Source organism: Rana temporaria, chromosome 9, assembly GCF_905171775.1.
Source record: "Rana temporaria chromosome 9, aRanTem1.1, whole genome shotgun sequence".
NCBI classification, from domain to species: Eukaryota; Metazoa; Chordata; class Amphibia; order Anura; family Ranidae; genus Rana; species Rana temporaria.
The window spans coordinates 68,587,809-68,614,067 of record NC_053497.1 but is presented as its reverse complement, the minus strand read 5'-3'; the positions used below and the strand labels follow the sequence as shown (position 1 = coordinate 68,614,067).

At 40.3% G+C, this 26,259-nt stretch overlaps 1 protein-coding gene across 2 annotated transcripts in view; it reads left to right on the top strand.

The window, feature by feature from the left end:
* The window catches only part of GPC3 (glypican 3), a 635,735-nt gene that overhangs the window by 206,277 nt on the left and 403,199 nt on the right, over positions 1-26,259 (top strand). The window contains exons 1-2 of one of the 2 annotated variants that reach the window (XM_040323722.1): positions 7,143-7,254; positions 13,281-13,972. In XM_040323722.1, coding sequence (XP_040179656.1) covers positions 7,158-7,254; positions 13,281-13,972 — 789 coding nt within the window. In that variant the 5' untranslated portion in view covers positions 7,143-7,157. Of the gene's footprint in view, positions 1-7,142; positions 7,255-13,280; positions 13,973-26,259 lie in introns of those variants that run through there. The other variant, XM_040323721.1, reaches the window with a different exon arrangement.

Genomic DNA, 26,259 nt, shown 5'->3' with positions numbered 1-26,259 from the left:
TGTTGGCAATCTTCTTATAGCCTAGGTCATCTTTATATAGAACAACAATTTTTTTTACAGACCCTCAGAGTTCTTTGCCATGAGGTGCCATGTTGAACATCCAGTGACCAGTATGAGAGAGTGATAAAACCAAATTTCACACCTGCTCCCCAGTCACACCTGAGACCCTGTAACACTACGAGTCGCATGGCATCGGGGAGGAAAAAATGCTAATTGGGCCCAATTTCTACATTTTCACTTGGGGGTGTACTCACTTTTGTTGCCAGAGGTTTAGACATTAATGGTATTGAGTTATTTTGAGGGGACATCAACTTTACACATTTATACAAGCTACTACATTGTACCAAAGTATCACATGAAAAGATATTAAATATTTACAAAAATGTGAGGGGTGTACTTTTTGATACTGTATATAGATATGGTACATTTTTAAGCAGCCAAATCTTTTAAATTCTTCCCTATTGAAGTCCATGGGAACCAAATCTTTGAAGTGAATTCTGACCATCTTAAAGACTAATAGCTAAGAGATTGTCAAACAAAGTGAATGGGAAGCTGGGCACTGCCTGGGGAGACTGCCTTTGGAAAATTTTGACAAAAGTTCAGTGGGTACCAGCTATTTAATGTCTGAAATCAATCATTTAAAATTATTGCATGGGGACCCCCCCACATTAAACATAGGGCATAGCGTGCTGGGCACTGCCCTGTGAGATATACTAATACAAAAAACATTTTAATCCTCCTTAAAAGTATGGGTTTTGTTTTTTTCCTATAATCGTACCTACCTTGGTGGATGCATCATCAGACTGATGCTGCAGCTGTCCCCCGGCGTCTTTGCACTGAGAAATGAGCCATAGAACACTGCTGATGGCTCAGTTCTCACTCCTTCCCGAGCAGAGCGATGCTGACTGTCGGTCAGCATGGCTCCTGCCCTGGTCCTCCACGCTCATTAGAGCGATGAGTTGGGGCGGGGCGAGGCTGTCTCAGCGGCTTGCTAAGACTGACATTAATCAAGCCAGCTGGCGGATCCAGACTTGGAGAGAAAAAAAAAGCTCAGGCTGGACTTCTCCTTTAAAGTGAAGCAATAAAATGGCAAAATACACTCAAATAGCATGCTTGCCCTAAATCTACTTCAGAAGTGGCACACGTATACAGTGTAAACTATGTACTACGGAAAAAGTGACATTTACAAATAGTTTGTGAATGCCAAACATGCACAGTTCAGGTCAAACCCTTAGGGCCCTTTCACACGTACGGACCGTATGTACGCATTTTCATCCATCCGTTTGCGGATGAAAATGGGACATACATGGGTCCCTATGTGATTACGGGTGTCAGCGGATGAATATCCGCTGACACCCGTAATTTGTCCGCCTCCGCAAAGATCCGCATTTGCAGACGGAAGAAATCCTATTTTTCTTCCGTCTGCCGGATTGGATGAACACGGACATACGGTTCGTGTTAGTCCGATCCCCCATAGGGGAGAGCAGGGCGGTCCCTGCACATCTTTTGTAGCATGCCTGTAGACTTTAACTATCTCTTGATGCATATTTGCAGTCCATGAGCACTGTTGCACATTACATTTACTGAATTTTTCTGCAGAACTTTTGGTGATGTCTGGAGCCGCACTTGAGACCCCTCTATGTTAAGAAAGTTGAACACCACTGATCTAAATAAAGAGGAACTCCATTTTTTTAAGCAGTTCTTGCTTTCATTCCATGTCTGCTACAAACATTCTATAGTAATATGCTGACAAGCAGGTACAGGGTACTAAAAGGCTGACATGACTGCACTTGTGATAGAAAGGTAGGTCAAACCATGTCCTAATTTAAAAAAAAACAAAGAGTTTTAGGAGGGATTCTGCTTTAAAGTAAATCAAACAATTACCGGTACTAAATTACCAAGCAAGCAATGATTGGCCTATAAACAGATATTTATTTGGTGTATTTATTATTGTAATTTGCTTGGAGACAGTGCTAAACCTTTATTACTACTACTGTTTTTGTAATCTTCTATCATTTATCATGGTTGCTATGGGTAATAGACATTTCCTCTTTTTACATATGTATCAGAAACTTTTATGAGATCCTAGCAGATGGTGGTGAAAGATGACCGGCAAATATGTATTCTGTGTGTGGGAATGGAGTGGTGGTTTTCACTGAACCCTATGCTTTGTCAAGGCTTAGCAATGCTTTAACTGACTGCCTTAATTTGTGTGCAATTAAACAAAGAATGCAGACTACATGGAGACAGGACACACAGAGGAATCAAAGAGTAAGAGCACTATTAGTTCATTTATGGGCTGTACTTGCTTTCATGCTGTGTCATTAGAGTTCCTTTATTTACTGTGCAAAATGACTATGCTAAAAGATTCATATAATCAATGCGTGGCTATGGATCGATATAAAATATGCAGCCTGCAGGCACTTCTGTCTAGCTGGGTCTTCTGTTGTTAAAAATGCATACTTATACAGAGTATAAATGTTCAGGATATGGTACACAAATCTGTTCATTTTAATTTTAAAGCCCAACTCCAGATTAACTACTTCTTATAAAAATAACTAGCTAACAAAATTTTAAACAAAAGGTCAACTTCACTGAAATTCTTGGCACTTATCAGGTTATGTCCCTCCACAGCCTCACTGCCTTTTTATCCAGTGCCAGGGTGTCCGACATACTTTTTGGGGGAGCATTGTCAAACCAACCTAAACTCTCACAGGGAAATCTCTGCTTCAGTCAGGACTGTCCACCACTGTAGAAAGAACAATGACACCAAGTGACAGGCCAGAACATGCCAGGTGCAAGGAGTCCAAGAAAAGCTGAAATGGAGCTTACTGTCATTATGATTTTAAAACAAACTTTCAAGGTTGTCAAGACTAAAGCTAGCCATATTTGGATCAAAATTCAGCTGGTTCGGCAGAAATCGGCTTGATTCTTCCTGCAGTTATGCTTTAAAGTGCACTTTCTCAAGCAAATTAAACTGAGTACATGATGAAACACTGAAAAGGTTGCTTTGAGTAAAACAGCATGTCAGAATAATCAGGTTCAGATATACAGACAGTTTATGTATTATGTAAGCTCAAAAGAAATGCTTGGGTCTTCTCTTACAACTTGCCAAGCCTTTCTATTGGTCATTTAATGTGATGGGTGGCCTTCGTTATTGCTAGAAAGCCCAGGAGGTGGGTGACTTTAACATAAGTCTATCTATAAATGTTTCTAGACCAAGACACACATTTTCCTTTGACGGTAACCTGAGATTCCATTTTTTTATTTTTCATTATATGTTTAGTTTGATCACTTTGGCCCCCCCCTCGTTTTGGTTTATTTATACTCAAATATGCAAATATCCAACAGGTACTTATAAGGATGAAGTTAGTTTTAATACAATTTTGGATGGTTTGTACCAAGATTAAAGTGGTTGTAAAGTCAGATTTTTTTTTTTTTATCTTAATGCATTCTTGGCATTAAGATAAAAAAACCTGTGTGCAGCAACCCCACGCAGCCCCCCTAATATCTACCTGAGCCCCATCTCTGTCCAGCGATCTCCACGGCTGTCTGGGCCATCTTAGACTCTCCCTCCTGATTGGTTGAGATACAGCAGCGGCGCCATTGGTCACCACTGCTGCCAATCAAGAGAGAGAAGGGGTGGGTGCCGAACCGCAGCTCTGTGTCTGAATGGTCACACGGAGCTGCAGCGCGGCTCGGGTGCTCTCATAGCAAGCGGCTTGCTGTGGGGACACTCAACAGGAGGGAGGGGCCAGGAGCACAGAAGAGGGACCCAAGAAGGGGAGGATCCAGGCTGCTCTGTGCAAATCCACTGCACAGAGCAGGTGAGTATAACATGTTTTTTTCTCATTTGTTTGTTGAATTGTTTTTAATTTTCAGTAAGTGTAAGCTGATATATGTACTATAACAGAGGGATATCTTACACACTGAAAGAAGAAACTACTTCTATACACTGACAATGGAAATTAATGGACTAATAAATTGGACTTTTGGCAGTACAGGTAATTAATGTAATTATAAAAAACGCATTGATAGAAACTTGTATACACAATTTCATAAGACAGTGTCAGCATATGATATCAGTTCATCTAACACAAAATAAGAGAAGGGTTTATAATTATGCAGATACATTCCTAACATAGGAACGCATAGCATCAGAAAGGTGTATATATAAAACTCTTGGTGTTTGAAGCTTAATCCGATATGCGTAATAGTAGATCTTGCTTTTACTCGCGTACAAGATGCTTCATCAGGAGCATAGGAGTCTAATAACAGACATACATGACATAAACAGAAAAACATCAAAAGATGTCAATTAGTCAAACCAGTTTATACAACCCCAGACGATGCAAGTTGTTTTTGCGAAACGCGTCGGGACTCTACTGCTGCCATGCACTTTACAACATTGATGTCCTTTTTTTAATCTACCAACTGTAAGTGTTTTTAACCGGTATTGAACTTCCCCGTTTGTACGGAGTTACACTATGTGCCTTTTATTTTCCTCCACATACCCTGGGCATGTTCTTAATTTCCCATGAGTCATCTCCCAGCTGATGATACCTCCTCCATCTGTTATCAAGCGAAGACTTCACTGTTTCTTGCTGATTGTATAATTTGGTGTGTGCCGGTACATCTTTCCATCTACATTTTTACTGCCTTGTTGACCCTTTGGGCATATGCTCACTTGGGTCCACCACATCTGGTAAGCCTCCTCCTCTGGTGGCGGGTGTTATCACTACGTTTTTAGTTCATTAAGAATCACTGTGGGTTTCTGATCACTGTAGTTGGAACTGATCTTTTCATTTATTCAGTTCACATCCATATGGACCTATACTCTCGTACTTAGTACAATTGATATTGGACATAGACAAGCAGTGTCTCTGTAACATCATCTACCAGTTTTTCATCAATTTGGTTTATGAGCAACATATGGACTTATATTTTTGTTTACATTAGTTCACTGGTGTGTGATATAGACAATTAGTGTCTTCTTACCATTCATTTATTAGCGCTACATTTTTTGTATTTTGTCTAATAACAGACATACATTACATAAACAGAAAAACATCAAAAGATGTCAATTAGTCAAACCAGTTTATACATAAAACACATATAAAAATCACAAATAAAATGTTATAAAGCTGCTAACATGTTGTTGCCCATACAGTACGCGAACCAACCCACACATCAAATGCATATAGATCCAGACCAAAAACGCCCAATGAGCAATCAAAAATAGACTAGGTAATGTCATGCATAATAGTCATAAACAATGTTTAGATAATTGTTCATAGGGGTGAAGGCTCATTTAAAGAGACACCCATGCTTAGTATCTGCATAAAACAGCCGTGTAGAAGCATTCAGAACAAAAACATTTTTTAAACTCACGGATCAATCGAATCTCAAAGTCGATCCAACCACTGATAAACAGTAAAAACATAGTAGCTGGCAGATTCAACCAGAAAGCGAAGCATGCTACCAGGCTGCCAACAATTTTGAATGTTTGTTGGGTACTGAAAATTCTTCAGTTGGTATATCTCTTGAATTTATCCTCCTCTGCTTTTACAGGGTTTTATGTTTTGTTTTGTTTTTGATTTGTTTGCTTTAAGACATATAACATAAACTGCTTTTACAAATTCTAGATTGTAGATGTAGGGGTAGTAAAACACCTACGGTATCAGATTTTTAATGATCTCTTTCTATTAAGTGTCCCTTTCCGTCTGACCTTTGTCATTGGAACACAAACAAAATGGAAATCTGAAAAGTTTTGGCTTTGGATATACCTTACCTAGCAGAGTTAAACTCTTATTTAAAAAATTGCTGGCGGGTGCATCTTAACTCCAGAAGGACTCTGAATGTCTCGTTCTCTCTGCCACAAAAGCTTCTCTCTTGACTACTTACAACTTTATTTTTGTATGCAGAGCTGCACATAAATACCTTAATTTCCAAACCCGACATGGCTTAAGGGCTGAGACAAAATAACTCTAGTGCGCATGTGCAGGAGTTATGTTATCCCAGGCTAACCAATTAAGGTGACCAAAGACACCCAACAGAAAGGAATAGGTAAAGATGTCAAAAGCAGTAATACAGTAATACAGTAACAAGTGAGATTGCTGGAGAGGGGTGTTTTGGGAGGTAAGTGTGATATAAACTGCAAGGATGCTTTCAATACTTGCAAATTATGGCAAAAGCTTACCCAACACATAGACTTTAGTTTTCTTTTTTACTTTTCTTCATTGTATCCTATTCTTCATGTCTTTTTTACTTAAATTTCTCTGTGCAATCATCCTCGTTGATTTTGACATTTAGGCTGGGTTCACGCCTATGCGAATTTGATCTCCTACCATGCAATTTGGATGCATGGAAACATATGTGAACTGACTCAGTAGAGAGCAGGTCACAATCTCAGCTGAGGCTCTGGTGAGAATTTGCACAGGGGTCCTGTGCATCTTTGGGTCCGTTTCAGATCCATATTCAGCCCAAAAATTCAGGCTGAAATCAGAGCTAAAATTGTGAACGGGGATGCATCGGACCCCTGCTGTGAGCAGCATGCGGCAATAGTGTGAACCCAGTATAAAACTTTGAGCTAGTGTTTTATTGTCTGTGTAGGCTTAATATTTCTGATCTAGCAATAGTCACCCTTAAAATGAACAAATGTGTCCTAAGCAGTCTGAATATATATTTTTCTGCAGAGATTTAGGATTGTTTTTGGTTCACATTTATCATCAACTAATACATGAGGGTCCCAGAATAAGTGACAGACTGGTTTGGATGAATGGAAAGAGATATACTGTAGAAAGTTGGCATATTTGAAATATTCAGCAAAAAAAGGTTATTTCATAATGGTCTACGGTTATTCTATAGAAAAGTAAAATGTCCTCATGTGGGTAATTATGGTGGCAGCTTTGGCTGTTTACGTTCCAAAGTATGTTCAAGTGAGCAGTAAGCTGTATATTGCAGATATTGTATACTCGTGTGCACTGATACAAGCATTCCAAAACACCACAGGCTGCATAATCTCTATGGATGAATGATGGGATTGTTTTGAAATAACATAATTGATGCTGTGAATGCTGGTATATATGTGGATGCTTTGCTGTGCATTTTATCTGACTTCTGATATTAGTCCCCATGCTCACCTTATTGTGTTTTAAATGACAGCTCCCTTCATCCTTAGATTTATTGGGATCTGTCATGGGTACCGAGAAGTCTTCATAGCCGCAAGAAAGGATAGATGGATCGACAAAATCGGTATGCGTGATCCCAAAATGTGCTTGTTCTTGTCTGGTACAGAAACCACTTATTTGACTCCATTGGTATTTAAAGATCTATATAATATGCTTCAAGATGAGGCTTCTTTTATTTCGAAACATGCATACAGTGTATAGCACAGGCTATCCTCCGGGACGTGTGACATCTCTTCATCCGTGAGGCCCCAAACCTTATGGTTTTCCCATAACGGACGGTGTATTGTGGCTGCCCAACCTGGATATAATTCCCACTGTGGCTTTGCCCCCCGCTCCTGTGGTCCCGGCTTTTTCTGATGCTCTGGCTACTTGCTAGATCTAATTCTCACCAACGGATTAAACATGATTCTGATGTCTTTTAGAGGAACCCCTCTACGCCTGTTTGTACAAGCTTTCTTATAAGCTGCGTATAAATGATTGATGGCACAAATGCGATTCCAAGCGTCCTTGGTGCAATGGATGGCTGACGGCCATTCTGATAAATGAAATACTTAATGTCCTACTGTCAAAATTCCCCTACCTCGTCCTGAGCAACCAAAAGGTGAAACGCGTAGGCGAGAGGATATTTTGCAATCGAATGTATACTCTATATGATTTTTATGTATCTTACTGTACTTTTTGTAATTAAAATTATATTTTTTTCGAAATCCTTTGTTCCCGTCTTGCCTTTAAAGTCCGCCCTGTCACTGCCCCTCAGCAGTAACTTTTCCCCTATGCATACAGTATATTTGACACAATTTAGTATTATCATGGTGTCTAGCATCATTCTTCACTGAATCAGATCTTCTGCTTGTGAGCTGCTTTGGTTCAACGCACACCCCTGTGTTCTAAACTTTTGTTCTTAGAACAATCCATTCTCTTTAAGTTGCTAAATAGCTAGATCTTTCAGACTTGGGCTTTGTTTGGATTTGAGTCACATTATACAGTAGTATTCATTCACCTCGGTGTGTCTGAAATGAAATGGCAATGCTAAGTTTTTAGATATATTGTAGTATGAATTCTAGAAGTGGTGCAAGTTTAAAGATTTGCACAAATAATACCATTAATAAGCTTTATAACAATTTTAGAAGTTTAGTGTAGGTTTAATTATATATGTGGAGTAGGATCTCCACCAGAAATTGTTTATTACCTGTTGGTTGTGTTGGGTAAGTAGTAGGTTGGGTAAAACTATATTGCGATTTACAGATCAATGTTTTATCTTCAGTCTATCTGGCTTTCCACTTTTCCCCAAAACTTCCAAAAACTTCACCCACTATTTCTGTGTTCTTAAGCTGCATATGGTGGAATTTTCTGTGTAAACTCAAATTATTAGTGAACACACTACTAAGGTATATTCTAATACAGCAAACATTATTTGCCAATTATAATGGCAAATCATTTTGTTAAAAACAAATGTTGCATACCTTTTCTTGAAGTTTTATTTACTCTTCACAAGACTGTACAACTTACCTTCTCTCGCTCTTCCCCATCGCAGGGAGCATGACTGCATAGGAAGTGGGTGGGCTACTTTAACACTACACACTCATGCACACACACCTGGGAAGCCTTGTGAAGCCATGAAGGTATCTCCCAGTAGATGGCTGTCAACCTTAGTGCTTGGACCCAGGCCTCTCTTCTCCACCTAAACCCTGTGAAAACATCCAGTTGGCCTCTTTGCCCCTATATGTGTCCAACAACCTTATGTCCTCCCTCTCATGAAAGGTTCTGTACACAGCCTTCAAACCCTTCCACCTCCCATTTGTCCTCTAATGCTAGGCACATCCAGAGTTGCGGCTTCAACTAAGCAGGGCTCAGCAGGGGGCGTGTCACAGGCAGCAAGATGACTATAGGATAAAAAGCAAAGCTGCAGCCATTCATCTGAGTGGGACTGGACAGGGGGAATGGTGCAAAATAAACTATGTAGATACAGGCACATGTGTGTGGGCATGGTGTAACTTCCAGAAGCCATTCAAGGGACACAAAATGATCACTCCAGCATGGATCTGCTTGTGTGCATGGTGTAGTTAGTTTCAAACAATAACCAAGGGTAATGGAAGGATCACCAGTTATTTCTGAGCAAATGAAAAAGTAAATAATAAACGGGCTAGAGTTGCCATTAACAACATGAAAACGCAGACAATGTAGCGGTCATGGATTTTTGTAGTAACATAATCCTTAACAGTGCTGAGTCTTAGACCCCTTTCACACTGGGGCATTTTTCAGGCGCTTTAGCGTTAAAAAATGTGCCTGAAAGAAGCCTCATCTGCACTCCCAATGTGAAAGCCCGAGTGCTTTCACACTGAGGTGCTGCGCTGGCAGGGCATCAAAAAAAGTCCTGCAAGCAGCTACTTTGCAGTGCTTTAGGAGCAGTGAATACACCGCTCCTAAAGCACCCCTTCCCATTGAAATCAATGGGAAGCACCTGCAAAGCGCCTTGGCAGCGGCGCTTTGAACCCTATATTCCGCCACTAGTGGGGGTTAAAAGCTCCCCGCTAGCGCTTGGAAAACGCCGGTAAAGCCTGCTGCTTTAAGTGGCGCTTTACCAGTGTTTTTCGGGTGCTGGCACTGTGAAAGGGCTTTTAAAGCACTCAGGCTTTCACATTGGGATTGCAGATGAGGCTTCTTTCAGGTGCTTTACAGACACTTTTTAACGCTAAAGCACCTGAAAAACGACCTAGTGAAATCGATCTGAAGAACAGTGTTGCAGTATGATTTAGTATGATCTAATAAGTATGATTTTGCTCATAGCCCCACATCGCTAAAAATTAAATCAGTATTGAAGTATTGGCATAATTGTCTTATACAGGGAAAGAAAAAAGAAATACAATCATTTAGTGTCAGTTATTGTATTCTGGAAGTTGATCAAAATAAGTTGTGTCTTTACAGTTTACATAACAAGGGGAGATCAATAGCTTTCATTCAGTGCTACAGTATGACAGCACATTATAGATAAAAATCTCTGCTCAGCAGATAAACTGGCCAAATAATTGGGCATCACTGAAATGAAATTTTGATGTGTAGACATTTTTGTGTGTATGAATTGATGGTTTAGTGGTGGCGTAAAATGCCAATACCACTGTTTCCTAACATATTGTAGATTTAATTGAGATCTTTGATAGGTTGTGTTATTGCCAGGATTTACTTACCGTGTTCTTAGGCTAATGGATTTTTTTTTTATACCCATTATATATTTCTCAACTAGTTCATATGATCCATATTAACTGCTTTTTGAGCAGTTATGAACATATTAAATTATCAATGTGGAACACAGGATTTTGCAGTAGGTGCTATTATTAAAAGTGTCTTATGACATAACCCTATGCTGCAAAATTTCCAGGCCATTATTTAAATTAAATACTTAGGCTAGGGTTTACCTCTGTGAATTGTGCGGTTGCAGACGGCAATGGTTGGTGAGGAGTGCATTGTGAAGTCCAGTGGGTGTCATAGGGAGTTGTGCATTGTAAAGTCCAGTGAGTATTATGATGAGGGGTGCATTGGAAGGCCCTTTGTGTGTTGTAGGGAGGGGTGCACTGTGAGGTCTAGTGGGTTTTAAGGAGAGGGGTGGTCCCTCCGGTACACTAAAAATCTTCTTTCTTTTAACATGGTTAGATTCCCATGGTAGCAAGGATCTTGTACATATTTAGATACCCAACTGTAAAGATTTTATTAAAAATCCTGCCTTGGTAACTCCCTTTATGTAGCCTACTTCTGCCCTAAAGGAGTTGGTTAATTTGCACAACATGATCTAGCAGCAGCCCAGCAGCTCCATTCCCATGCCTCTGCCAGCCCATAGTGCAGGAGACTTTATGGAGAGACAGTATTTATAATATACTTTGCAACTTGATTGTGAAATGGCATTCATGCTTATTTTTTTTTGCCCTTCTGCATTAAATAACATAACAATAACATTTCCAAAAATTAAAATGTAACTACGTTTACTTTAAATTAATTACCAATGACTATCTGGACACTGATGCCGCGTACACACGACCGTTTTTAATGTCATGGAAAAAACTAAGTTTTTCTCTACGTGATTCTTGTCAAGACTGCCTTGCATACACACGATCGTGAAAAAAAATGCTCGAGCAATGCGTGGGGATGTTCAACACATACGACTGAACTATAAAGGGAAAGTTCCATTTGGATGGCGCGACCCTTTGGGCTGCTTTTGCGGATTTCATGTTAGTAAAAGTTTGGTGAGAGACGATTCATGCTTTTCATTCTTCGTGCTTTTCAGTCTGTTACAGCGTGACAAATGTGCCATCTCCATTACAAACGCTAGTTTTACCAGAACGAGTGCTCCCGTCTCATAACTTGCTTGTGAGCATGCACGTTTTTTCCCGTCGTTAAAGCCTACACACGATCGTTTTTCACGACGTGAAAAATTGGAGCATGTTCCAAATTTTTAATGCCCATTTTTCACGTCGAGAAATGCTCTGGAGCCTACACACGATCGTTTTGAATGAACAAATAATAACATTTCATTTATCTTGTCATGAAAAACGGTTGTGTGTACATGACACCTAATTACATGACACCTGAGTCCTAATTCAGGCTCCATCCACCTAGTGCTTGACCCACATTTAAGTTTGGCAATCACATACAAGCTTGGATCCCTGATTTTATGTGAGGAAGAGTGAGATCCAAATTTTAAATGGAATGAATGGAAAGGCACAATTCTTCTGAGATTATGCTCTGCCCACAGTGGTCCTCTTCAGCTGATCTAAGTGAAGTTCAATTAACATTGTGTATTAACTATTTATGGAATACTCTATAAGAAACAAATTATTTTACTTTTTATAAAAGGGAAAACACTATGACTTACACATAGCATTTCCTGTGTTTTTTAACATGATGAGGATGCCCACCTATTAGTTACAGTTTCCCGCTGAGGTCAATGTCTGATGCTCACCAACTCTCACTAGGGTAGTAAAGGCAGGATTGTAATATATTACCCAGTATGTCCTTTTAAAAAAAAAAAAAAGAAAACAGTAGATCGAACACCTTTTCGGCAATTTTAAACAATAAGGTTGTCAACTATCTCACAACTACATAAGATGAGATTGGCTTGGGAGTGTCTTCCTCCAGAGCCGGAGTGCAGCCCTCTTCCCTACCCTCTATTCTTCTCTCTGATATCTCTGTTTCTCCTTCTTTCCTCTCTCCATCTGAATTTGCCCTTCAATGGATCTTTGGACCAATTGTGGTACCTGAGATCACGTGGAAGTTCAGCTAGTGGGTCGCAAGTTTGGTTTAGGTTTGACCCTAATAGGTGAATGATGCTATATTAAGTCTCAAGCGCATATAGGTCTAACAGTCATATAACTGAACCTTCAACGACTTGTTAATGTACAATTACTTCCCATTACTATGGCAAATGCTGATATTGTATTTGTAAAATTTTATTAAAAACATTAAAAAACAAAAACAGTAGATCATGGCAGTTTTGGTTTTGCGTTTCTCACATTAAATTTTTTATTGACAAAAAAATCAAAACTTGCAACCTCTAGAAAAGGTATTTAGTGTTTGACTTAATTTTTGATAAATGTTTTTAGAAAAAATATATATTTTTACCTCAATATAAAAATCAATAATGAACCATGTACTTGGATACAGGAGCAAACATTTACAAATGTTAAAGTTTCTCTGCAAACCTTGCTGTTCAGCAGACAAATTATAGGTGAGGAGTCTGCACGGAACCGTTTTCACTTGCCAGGGTTATAATATAATGCTTCCTCTCCAAAAGCAGGCATCCATGTGACTGGACCATTGTTCTTGCGGAAAATCTAGGCTTGTTGCCTGTGTACATCGGGAATACAATATCTCCATGAAAATGCCTTCCAGTCACAAAAGGCAAATTGTTCATATAAGCCATCAATGCATTTTTGCATTGGCACATGTAATGGATTTGTTGAGAAATCAAAGGTTATAGAAGAATCATCCTTATCTTGTGAATTTTAACATAAAAATTGTGCTATTAAGTATGCACAAATATGTGAAAATGGACCGACTAAAATAGCAATTCTTTCACCTTCTCTTTTTTTTCTATTGCAGAAGCATTTGAAATGGTAATACGACATGCAAGAAATTACACAAACACAATGTTCAAGATGCATTACCAGAACATCTCGCTGAAAACCTTTAAGCTTGTTGGTGAATTATTCACAGACATTTCACTGTATGTCTTGGGATCCGATATTAATGTGAATGATATGGTCAATGAGTTTTTCGATGGCTTGTTTCCGATAGTCTATAGCAGTTATTTAAACACAGGGTTCAAAGAATCTGTTGAAAATGTAGAATGTCTTCGTCTTGCCAGAAGGGACATCAGTGCTTTTGGCCACTATCCCAAAACAATCATGACCCAAGTGTCGAAATCACTGCAAGCATCTCGGGTTTTCCTGCAGTCCCTCAATCTTGGCATTGAAGTTATCAATACTACAGACTATTTAAAGGTCAATAAGGACTGTGGCAGGACTCTCCTGAAAATGTGGTATTGTTCTCATTGTCAGGGCCATTTGTTGGCACGGCCTTGTGCTGGATATTGTGGAACTGTTATGCAAGGCTGTTTGGCTAGCGTGGGAGAAATTGACCCTTACTGGAATGAGTACATTTCATCGATTGAGAGACTTGCCAAAGAAATGCATGGAATTTATGATCTAGAACGTGTTCTGCTCAATCTCTATTCCCTCATCCAAGAAGCCGTGGTACATGTTGTAAAGAATGGAGGAAAACTTTCCACTGCGGTAAGTTCAGTGCATTATTTTAATTGAGGGAATATAAACACTATATTAGCTCAGAGTAAAATGTTTTTTTTACATGGTTTGATTAGTAGCAACATTGATAAAATATGCAAAGTTAAAAATGTTGGAAAAATTTTCAAATATTTCACTTATGTATGGCTATTATAGAGGAAGAGATGTACTTACAGTTAATAGTCTCTCCGTCGTGAACCTTCTCAACAGACTGAACTGCAATAGTCCCGTTTCTTTTTGTCAACTGTGGGACTAGGCAGAGTTACAGTTTAAACCATTGCCTATTGTAATGAGCCTAAACTTATAATTTGGATGGGTGCTATCTAGCTCCTTCTCCTGTTTTTTTTTTTTTTTTTATTCAGATAAGTTAACTGCTATACATTCATAAGAAATGTTGTAACTATATTAACTTTTTTGAGCATGAGTTGCCTCTGGATTTGCATAGTGTTTTTTTCAAGTTTTAAATATAAGTGTGCGTAAGTGTAATTCCCTAAAGTTGACCTGGTGTCAGCCTGCTGCAGTCTCTGGGCCGCAGTATAAGAGCAAGTGGCAGTACAAAAAGACAATAGGCTGATTTACTGAAAAGAAGTATACGGATAGTAGTAGAAAGCAGATTGATGGAGAGATTAGCTCTCCATGATACTGCTTTATTTCTCACTGTCCAATAACAGGATGGGGAGAGTCCAGGGAGACCTGGGCTCAGGATGTGGTGGAATGATACTGGCCATGACAGAGGGCATATATTGACAGAAAAAAGTACTGCTGGTGAAATCTCTAGATTGAAGTTGATATCTGGCAGCACAAGCTGGTTTTGTCATTTTTTTTTATCTTCAATGGGCTATTTCTTTAAATGTAATGGACACTTCCTAGTTTCATTAATTTTTCAGTAAATTTTATTAAAGTGCATATGAACACAAAAAAATATTTGCAGTGTGTATATGTACACCCCTAAGTGAAAACTTCCAAATTGCACCCGATTAGCCATTTTCCCTCCCCGGTGTCATGTGACTTGTTACCATATGTCCCCATATTCAGTTTGCTTTAGCCTAGGTTCACACTGCTGCGAATTCAAAATCGCGGTAAAATGCGCGATTTTACCGCGATTTCGCGGCTGCGATTTTGCCGCGATTTCGGCCGCAATTTAATGTAAATCGCGGCCCGAAATCGCAAAAAGTAGTACAGGAACTACTTTTTGAAATCGCAGATGCGGCGTCGCACTGATTAGGACAGTGCCATTGCCGACAATTGCCGCCGATTTGAGATGCGATTTGACATGTCAAATCGCATCTCAAATCGTTCCAAATCGTACCCAGTGTGAACCAGGGCTAAAGGCAATGTTTCTCAACTCCAGTCCTCGAGGCGCCCCAACAGGTCATGTTTTCAGGCTTTCCATTATTTTGCACAGGTGATTTGATCAGTTTCACTGCCTTAGCAATTAACACAGCTGTTTCATCTGAGGGAAATCCTGAAAACATGACCTGTTGGGGCACCTTGAGGACTGGATTTGAGAAACACTGCTTTAAGGGGATTCAAAACCTGAGAATAACCCCAAGAGCAGAGGCAAACACTTCAATAACAATAAATCACAATATGGCAATCTGTACCAGATTGGTTACCTTTATTCAGGTCGGCTCTATGAGTCCAGGCAGGAGGAGAGCAGAGGAATGACCTATCCAAAGTTAAAACAACAAGGGCAGAAGATTTAATAAATAGACAGTTGAAAAAATTACTGAAGGTTAACTTCTTGTTCTGGGTTACATAGCATCCAATCAATGCCTTGTCATTTCTATGTGTTGCAACACAAATATGGGAGAGCTAATGTGATGAAACTTATCTCCTCCCTACATTGCTATATCTGCTTATGGCTGTGTCAGATCTAATTACTGTCAAGTTTTCACCTGTACAAGGTGTGACTGAATTGTCCATATTCCCATTACACACATTCCTGGAATAGGCTCAAAAGTAAAGGGCATTGCAGCAACCACCAGCTGGTGACTAAAACATGCACAGTATAGTCTAAATATTTGCCAGCACATCATGGATTGTTAGACTAAGATATTAAAGTGGAACTCAATTTACTGCTTAAAAGAGGCTGTAAGGAGAAGGTTTTTCATCTTAATGCATTAAGATAAAAAACCTTTTGTGTGTAGATGCCTCCACAGCACCCCCTAATTACTTACCTGAGCCCTATCTCTCTCCAGCAGTGTCCAAACAGTCCGGAAAACACTCCTCCTGATTGGCTGAGACACTGCAGTAGCCTCAGCCAAGAGAGGGTGAGGCTGGGTCAGGGCTTTGTGTCTGAATGGACACACTGAGCTGTGACTCGACTTCAGTGCCCCCATAGGAAGCTGCTGACTGTGGGGGCACTCAATAGAAAGGAGGGTCCAGGGGCAGCAAAGAGGGACCCGAGAAGAGGAGGATCTTGGCTGCTTTGTGCAAAACCAACTGCACAGAGGAGGTAAGTATAAAATGTTTGTTATTTAAAAAAATAAATAAATAAAGAAAACAGACTTTACAATCACTTTAATTATAAGGCAAAGAAACAAATTGGATGGACAAAATTAAACTTTACGCACAAGCTAACAAATCGGGCTCCATGTTGTCCAACTTGTTAAATGCCTATCCCAAAAAGTCCACCCAATCAGACTGCACCTTTCAGACTGGATTGTTACCGCAAACTTTAGCCACATTTGTAGCTCACTTTCAGTCAAGCCCTCAAAGACTTCTGGACTAGATGGGTTCTCTGTTACTTTAAAAAGTATGCTGCCACCCTAGCACCACACCAAGTGATTGTAAAGTCTTATTTTTTCCCTATAAAAATAACAAACATGTTATACTCACCTGGTCTGTTGCAGTGGATTTACAGAGCAGCTTAGATCCTCCTCTTCTCATGCCCCTCACCAGTGATCCTGGCCCCTCCCTCCTGTTCAGGGCCCCCAGAGCAAGCCGCTTGCTTTGGGAGCACCCGAGCTGAGTCATGGCTACCTTTGTCCATTCATACCTGGAGTCCCGCCACCTCTCTCTCCTGATTAGCTAACTGAATTTGATTGACAGCAGCATTAGCCAGTGGCGCTGATGCGGTGTCTCAGCCAATCAAGAGGGAGAATCTCGGATGGCTGAGACACTCCTGGACAGAGAGGGACCTCAGGTAAGTGTTGGGGGGCTGCTGCACACAGAAGGCTTTTTACCTTAATGCATAGAATGCATTACGATAATTAATTTTCTGCCTTTACAACCACTTTAACCTCTGTAATCATTTGAAATCCCACCCAGACTTCCACCCCACCTCGCTTAGGACTTATATAGCAATGATACAGAAACCGAACAAAGATCATAAAAATTATTGAAATCCACATAATTTCCACCCTATTTCCTTAATCTTTATTGATGTCAAGATAGTATCTAATAAATTGGGCATAGATTGATATCTAGCCCTCGTACCCTAGCGTCTGTGTCCGGGAGACTAGTCTTCACTATTGTCGCTTCTTCTCATGTATGTATAAGTACAGTTAGGTCCATACATATTTGGACACAGGCACAGTTTTCATACTTTTGGCTCTGTATGCTACCAGAATGAAATTAAAATGAAATGATCCAAATGAGTTTGAAGTGCAGACTTTCAGCTTTAATTCAAGGGGTTGAATATAAATATCAAGTACAAATTTTAGGAACTGCAACCATTTGTATATACAGTCCCCCCATTTTCAGCGGTTTAAATGTAATTGGACGAATGAATATAACCATAAATAAAATGTTAATTTTTAATATTTTGTTGAGACTCCTTTACGGCCTGAAGTCTGGAACCCATGGACCTTACCAAAGACGAACTGCAGCTGTCTTCAGTTCTTTGTGGGCCTTTCTGCCTTTAGCTTTGCCTTCAGCAAGTGAAATGCATGCTCAATTGGTTTGAGATCAGGCCATTGACTCTTCCATTGCAGAATGTTCTGTAGTGGATATGGTAAAAGAATGGTCAAAGTAAGATAATGAAATGCCCTCATGTGTTTGAATATGCTTTGCAGAACCATATATAAATGAAGCTTGATATAAAAAAAGAGGACGTTTTTCTCAAGCTGCAGTTTGCTGGTCAGAGTGAGAATTTGCTTTATGTGCGCACATACGATTCTTATCAGATTTGGCCAGGAAGCAGATACCAAAAACCGGACACTTGGCTCCATTCCAAAACAGTTCCACTTCTTTTTCTTCAAAAGCTCCTGGGTTCCTTTTGCAGTATGTTTTGGATCATTGCTCATCTGTACTGTAAATCGCCGTTCAATAAACTTTGCTGCATTTGGCTAAATCTGGGCTGACTGTATATTTCTAAACACTGCAGAATTATTTTGTCTGCTTCGGTCACATCATTAATAAACACCAATGGCCCAGTGCCATTGGAAGCCATGCATGCCCATGCCATCACACTGCCTCCACCATGTTTTACAGATTACGTTGTGTGCTTTGGATCATGAGCTGTTCCAAGCCTTCTCCACACTTCTTTCTTCCTGTCATTCTGGTACAGATTAATCTTAGTTTCATCCGTCCAAAGAATGCTTTTCTGGAATTGGTCTGGCCTTTTAGATGCTTTTTGGTCTATTTTTTTTTCTATTCTTCAGGCTTATGAATAGTTTTCACCTTTTGGTGAACCCTCTGTATTTGCCCTTGTGAAGTCATCTCTTGATGGTAGACTTTGACAATGATATGCCCACCTCCTGGAGAGTGTCTTTCACTCTCCAGGATGTCTGGATGTTGTGAATGAGATTTTCTTTACCGTAGATAGGATTCTGCGATCATCCACCACTGTTTTCTAACGTAGACGTCCAGGCTTTTTTATGTTGCTGAGCTCACCAGGGCATTCTTATTTCCTCAGAATGTACCAAACTGTTAATTTGGCCACTCCTAATGTTGCTGCTTTCTCTCTGATGGATTTCTTTCATTTTTGAAGCCATACAATGGCCTGTTTCACTTGCATGAACAGCTCCTGTGAACGTATGATGTAGCAATAGATTCCAAATGCAAATATCACACTTAGAATCCACTCCAGACCTTTTTACCTGCTTAATTGAAGAAATAATGGAGTAGCCCACACCTGGCCATGAAACAGCTTTTGATTCAATTGTCCAATTACTTTAAGTCCCTTGAAAAAGGGGGATTGGCTATTCTTAAGAGCTGTAATTCCTAAACCTTTCCTCCGATTTGGATGTACATACTCTCAAATTAAACCAGAGAGTGTGCATTTTCAGTTCCTACCCATCATATAACTATAGCTTGAAAATGTTTTGGTAAATACCTGAAAACATTTTTTTTTTAAATATATATGGACCTAACTGTATATAACAATTTCTCTGCTGAAAATAGGGGGAAAAAAACAAAGTTTTTTTTTGTGTACAAATCCCTTTTGAGACACGGGAGGTGTGATCTTGTTGCGGTTGTGACCTGTTGTTGTTTATTATGTGTTGTTTTCTTTATGACAATTAAACTCTTAATAAACATATCTTTAAACAAAAAAAAGGTTTAACTACCAGACTAAACTCTTTACTTGCTGCCTTAAAACGTAATGATCAGGTAGGCTTTGTCCCTTCTCAGCAGGCCCCTGACCAATGCCGATCCTGACCTCCCTGGGGCCCTAAGCAAAATGACATGTCACATTAAAGCTGAAGCGGGGGGCTGCCAAAAATGACATGTCACTGCCGACGGAGGTGTTCTGCTGTTGGAAATGACATCTTACATTAAACTGAGAAGTGGGGGGTGCTGACTTCTTACCTCTTCTCCCATGCAGCCAGCGAGTTGAGTAGCAGGGTGAGGGGCTGAAAATGACTTCTCACCAGGCGGGGCCTCTAGTAATTTAGGGGGCCCTCCGCAGCTTTGCGGGGCCCTAAGCGGCTTGCATAGTGAGCCTATAGGGCGGATCGGCCCTGCCCCTGACACAACACACACAAGGTTGATCAATCTGCTGCATCTCCTCCACCAATCAACCTCCAAGACATGCTTTTGTCATTGGACATGCATAAGGCCTTTTTATGCCATCTCATGGGAGTACATTCAGTGCGCTCTCTCTACAGAGGGATTCGGGAAATGTTTCCTTTCCTGAATAAAGTCCCTTTTATTAATGTTCCTTGGCTAGCTCCACTACAGAAACTATCTCTCTGCCCATTTCCCAATAGAGCAGGGAACATTTCAAGGCTGCCCTGCTTCCTGAATCTTGATTGTTCTGGCTTTGGAAGCATTGGCACATTTAACTAAGCTCTACCTGAAAGTTCATGGCATACATGATGGTTCACGCACATATAAAGTCAGCCGTTTCACCGATGACCTTCTGCTTACCTTGACCCAACCCTTTATATCTCTGCCCAACTTGATCTCCATCTTAAACTAATTTGCTCAAGTTTTTAGATTACGTATCAATGAAGATAAGTCACTTACTCCTAATGTGTCTTTGCCCAACTACCCTTGAAACTCGAAACGTTTTACCTGGGAAAACAAACAATTGGACTATTTGGGCATCAAACTCACCCCTAGTTATTCTGCTCTATATTCGGCCAATTACATCTCCATTATTTGAAAGCTAAAATGTCCTGGGATCGACACCACATCTCTTGGATGGGATAGATTCAGTCTATAAAAATTACCATCTTGACGAAACTCATGAATCTTTTCTGGACCCCTCCCATTTCAGTACCCCCTTAATGCCATTCTATTTTTCCAAAATCACCTCCTTTTATATGGTGCAACCTAAATCCGAGGATTCCCAGATGTACTATGTATGTCCACAGGCATCCGGGTGGCCTGAGAGTCCCGAACTTCACAAAATATTATCAGGCAACCAAAGGTGCTTCTCTTGTCACATTGAATGAGGCCAAGAAAGCCCTTTGTGGGTAGAACGTGAGGCCTTCTCTTCACCAATTAATAGAAAAACACTCCCTTAGAACCCTACCACTTTACAGCCACAAACTCGGCCCAGTGTTGAAATATACTTTAAAGATTTGGGAAAGCTTTAGGTAACTTGCTCTTCCCTCATCTTGCCATACTCCTATATGGGAAACCCACTCTTCCCACCAGGTCTTGAATCCTTTACCGTATTGTTTTGGTGGACAATACAGGGCCTCAGTAAAGTCCGCTCCTTGTTAGAAAAGGGTTTGATTTTCTTCATGACCCTTAATCAGAGAGGTTCAAAGCACCGCCTCTGAATGTTTAAACATATACAGCTTAGACATTGGCTCTTATCCCTTATTAAAAAAAATATATTTTAACTCCTCTCACAGTCTTTGAACATATTTGTAAATACACCCCTCTGGCATTGACTATTTTCGCCTATCATGCACACATTTAGTACTGTGCAAAAGTTTTAGACAGGTGTGAAGAAATTCTGTAAAGTAAGAATGCTTTCAAAAATATATATTTTGATTAATTATTTTGATCAATTTACAAAATGCAAACCGAGCGAACAAAAAAAGTCTAAATCAAATGATTATTTGGTGTAACTACCCTAAACCAGCATCCATTTTTACACTTGCACAAAGTCAGGTGATTAGATTAGGATTAGTCAGGTGTATGATTAACCAATTATAACAAGCGGGTGTTAATGATCATCAATTTCATATGTACTGTAAGTTGAAGCACAGTCATTAACTGAAACAGAAGCAGCTGTGTACGATTCTTAAAATTGAGTGAGGTATAGCCAAACTCTACTACTGTGGTTAGGTTGTGGAGGACAGGTTCATGTCACAGGTCATACACCATGGCAAGACTGAGCACATGACAAAAGGTAGTTGTACTGCAACAGCATATTCCTTTTCCAGGCACAGATTTAAAAGCAGGCTGGGGTTTCAAGTTGTGCTGTTTAAGCTCCTTAGAAGAAACACAAATAAACTGGCAATGTCCAGGACTGTAGACGCAAAGGTTGGCCAAGGAAACTTAATGCAGTAGATGAAAGACACATTATGCTTACTTTCCTTTGAAATCGGAATATGTCCAGCAATGCCATCAGCACATAATTAGGGGAAATGAGGGGGACACAGGTACCTCTTATCTGCAGTCTGGAAAAGTCTGGGCAGAAGTGGTCTTCATAGTAGAATTGTGGCAAAAAAGCCATACCTCTGATGTGGAAACAAGACTAAGCAACTCCAATTATGCATGAAAACATATGGGATGGGCTGCAGAAAAATGTCAGCAAGTTCTCTGGACTGATTGAAATATTTGACTATAGCAGGAGGCAGTTTGTTTACTGAAGGGCTGGAGAGCGGTACAATAATGAGTGTCTGCTTTCAAAAGTGAAGCATGATGGAGGTTCTTTGCAAGTTTGGGCCTGCATCTCTGCAAATGGAGTGGGAGATTTGGTCAGCAACAATGAGAAATACAGGTAGATACTTGTATATCATGCCACACCGAGGCGTGTGAAATTTATTCTGCAGCAGGACAACAATCCCAAACACACAGCCAATGTCATAAGAACTATCTCCAGCACAAAGAAGAGCAAGTAGTTCTGGAAGTGATGGTTTGGCCCCCACAGAGCCCTGATCTCAACATTATCTGTCTGGGATTACTTGAAGAGACAGAAGGATTTGAGGCTGCCTACATCCACAGAAGATCTGTGGTTAGTTCTCCACAATATTTCAAACAGCCTATCTGCTGAGTTCCTTCAAAAACTGTGTGCAAATGTACCTAGAAGAATTGATGCGGTTTTGAATGCACAAATAAATTCACATCTTTCCCTAAGGCACTGAACCGTATTGATGCGTTTTTTTTTTTTTTTATGAACGTGAAACAAACTTGCATTCTTACAGATACTCAAGATAAATTCCATGTTATTTGTGAGCTCTCCATACCACATTCTCATATCTCTTCTCCCCTATCTTCCTTCTTTTATATGGAGACTGCTCACTTGGCTACTGACACACTGGGGTTGATTTACTAAAATTGAAAGGTGCAAAATCTGATGTAGATGTGCATGGTAGCCAATCGGCTTCTAACTTCAGCGGGTTCAGTTAAAGGATAAGGTCACCTTTGTAACAAAATAATAAATGCACATTTTTTTTTTGCAGGTAAAATTTTTTTTATCATTTTCTATTTTTTGTTTTAGGAGCCTGGAAAGCAATGTACCAGGGATCAGCAGATGCCGTGCAGGTCTGCTGAAGACTGTCGGTGTAAGCTTTCTGCCCATAAATCATACAGGCAGTTTTACACTGACAGGAAGAGTCGATGAACTACCACAGTGCTTAAAAGTGCTGTGGTAGTTCATTAAGGACTACAAACCGACAGCCGCAAAGGCTGTTGGTAGTTGTAGTCCAACAGTACAGTGCATCTGGAAATTATTTACAGTGCTTCACTTTTTCCACATATTTTTTTATTTTATAGCCTCGTTCCAAAACAGATTCAATTAATTATTTTCCTCAAAATTTGTGAAAAAAAAATGGTTTAAAATCTATGCGAATTTATTAAAAAATAAAAAAACAAAAAAAACGTGTACATGAATATTCACAGCCTTTGTCATGACACTCAAAATTGAGCTGAGGTGCACCCTGTTTCCACTGATTATCCCTGAGATGTTTCTACAACTATCTATTGGAGTCCATATGTGGTAAATTCAGTTGATTGGACATAAGGTCCCACAGTTAACAGGACATGTCGGAGCACAAACCAAGCTATGAAGTCTGCGACAGGATTATATCAAGGCACAGATCTAGTGAAGGGTACAAAAAAAATTCTGCAGCATTGAAGGTTCCAATAATCACAGTGGCTCCCAAATGGAAGAAGTTTGGAACCACCAGTTCTCTTCCTAGAGGGGGCCGCCTAGGGGAGAATGGCCTTAGTCAGGGAGGTGACCAAGAACCCAATGGTCACTCTGACAGAGCTTCAGCATTTCTCTGTGGAGAGAGGGGAACCTTCCAGGAGAACAACCATCTCTGCAGTGCTTCACCAATTAGACCTGTATGGTAGAGTGGCCAGACGGAAGCCACTCCTCAGACACATGACAGCCCACCTGGAGATTGCCAAAAGGCACTTGAAGGACTCTCAGACCATGAGAAAGTAAAATTTTCTGGTCTGATGAAACAAAAATTGAACTCTTTGGCCTGAATGGCAAGTGTCATGTCTGGATGAAACCAGGCACCGCTCATCACCTGGCCAATAACTTCCCTACAGTGAAGCATGGTGGTGGCAGCATCATGCTGTGGGGATGTTTTCTGGGGCAGGAACTAGGAGACCTGTTAGGATTGAGGGAAAGATGAATGCAGCAATGTACAGAGACATCCTTGATGAAAACCTGCTCCAGAGCGCTCTGGATCTCAGACTGGGGTGAAGGTTCATCTTGCAACAGGACAATGACCTTAAGCACACAGCCAAGATAAATAAGTGGCTACGGGACAACTCTGAATGTTCTAGAGTGGTCCAGACTTGAACCCAATTGAACATCTCTGGAGAGATCTGACAATGGCTGTCGGAATGGCTGCACCGATGCACCCCATCCAACCTGATGGAGCTTGAGAGGTCCTGCCAAGAAGAATTTGTAGAAACTGGCCAAAAATCGTTGTGACAAGCTTGTAGCATCATACTCAAAAAGACTTGAGGCTGTAATTGATGTCAAAGGTGCTTCAACAAGTATTGAGCAAAGGCTGTGAATACTTGCAGTATCTCGCAAAAGTGAGTACACCACTCACTTTTTTGTAAATATTTTATTATAGCTTTTCATGTGACAACACTGAAGAAATTACACTTTGTTACAATGTAAAGTGGTGAGTGTACAGCTTGTATAAAAATAAAATAACTCAAAACACAGCCATTAGTGTCTAAACCACTGGCAACAAAGGGGAGTACACCCCTAGGTGAAAATGTCCAAATTGGTCCCAAAGTGTCAAGATTTTGTCCACCATTATTTTACAGCACTGTCGTCACCCTCTTGGGCATGTAGTTCACCAGAGCTTCACAAGTTACCACTGGAGTCCTCTTTTCCTCCAGTATGGGAGCTGCTATTGCTGGGAAATCAAGGGATCAGAGGTCACCGCAAGTCTGACATTTCTTGGCATGTCAACTTTATAATTTCAGACAATATTTTCCAACTTTGGTGTGCAGCGTATACAGTTAGGCAGTTGACAGGCACAGTCTGTCAAAATTCAGATGACCTCTGATTATTAATAACTTAGAAACATTCCAGAGACCCCATCTGCATTTGTTTAGTTTGTGTGTACAATTCATTCTGCTCTATATAAACTCACTTTGTAGCCATCTATTCAGATGCAACAAGAGCAGAAAGTGGTGACAAGTGATTAGTCTGAGTGCAAGAACACATCCCCACAGTATGCCTTTAGATGAGCATATTTCTCCCTGCTTGACACTGGATGCAAACTTTAGCTGTGCTGTGGTGACCAACTGCTTGATTACTGTTTCAGAAGCAGGACTGAAAATGTAATGAAGCAACCCATGGGCAGACTGCATAGCTAAAGTTTACATCCAGTGGCCAGCTCCCTCCCTGCTTCCTGCCTTCAATCTGACAATCTGCACCTTCGCAGGCCAATGACAATCAGCAACATGTGGCAAGTGTAATCCGCAATGTGTGGCAAGTGACAATCAGCAACATGTGGCAGGTGACATGGCAAGTGTGATCTGCAATGTGTGGCAGGTGACGTGGCAAGTGACACGCTGCATCTGAAGGCAGGTCAATGTGGAAAATGACACACTCGGGGCTCCCTCTGATTCTGCATTATGGTGAGTTGAACCATTTAATTTTATATTGCAATGTAATAATAGAAATAATGGGCTTCAATCATCCTGACACATAACAACCATGGTGCCAGGATGATTGAAACGCCAACACCAACCATTTCCCCCGATAAATTGCCTGCAAAAAAAGTATTTTCTGGCAGTGCCCCTCTCGAGACTAGACTATGGATCCGCCCCTGGTCTGGAAGGCATACGTTTCCTGGTGTGAAACCAAGAAATGGAATCCTCAGAAGTATGACATAAGTATAATTTTCGCCTTTTGCCAGTTAGGAGTGGATATGAAATTAGCCCTTAGTACCATCAGCTCTATCAGTCTTTTTTCAAAGACCGCTGGCATCTCATTGCCTAGTTTGGGCTTTCATTCAAGGGGTACTGCAGATCAATCTGCCAGTCAAGTTTCCCTTGTGCCCGTGGGATTTGAATTTGGTATTGTCAGTGTTGCAAAAGCAACCTTTTGAACCTATTATATTAATTTGATTCTTTTGCGCAGGAAATTGGCCTTTTTGATTGCCATCTCTTCTGCTAGGAGAGTATCAGAATTAGCAGCTCTTTCTTGTAAAGAGCCTTATTTT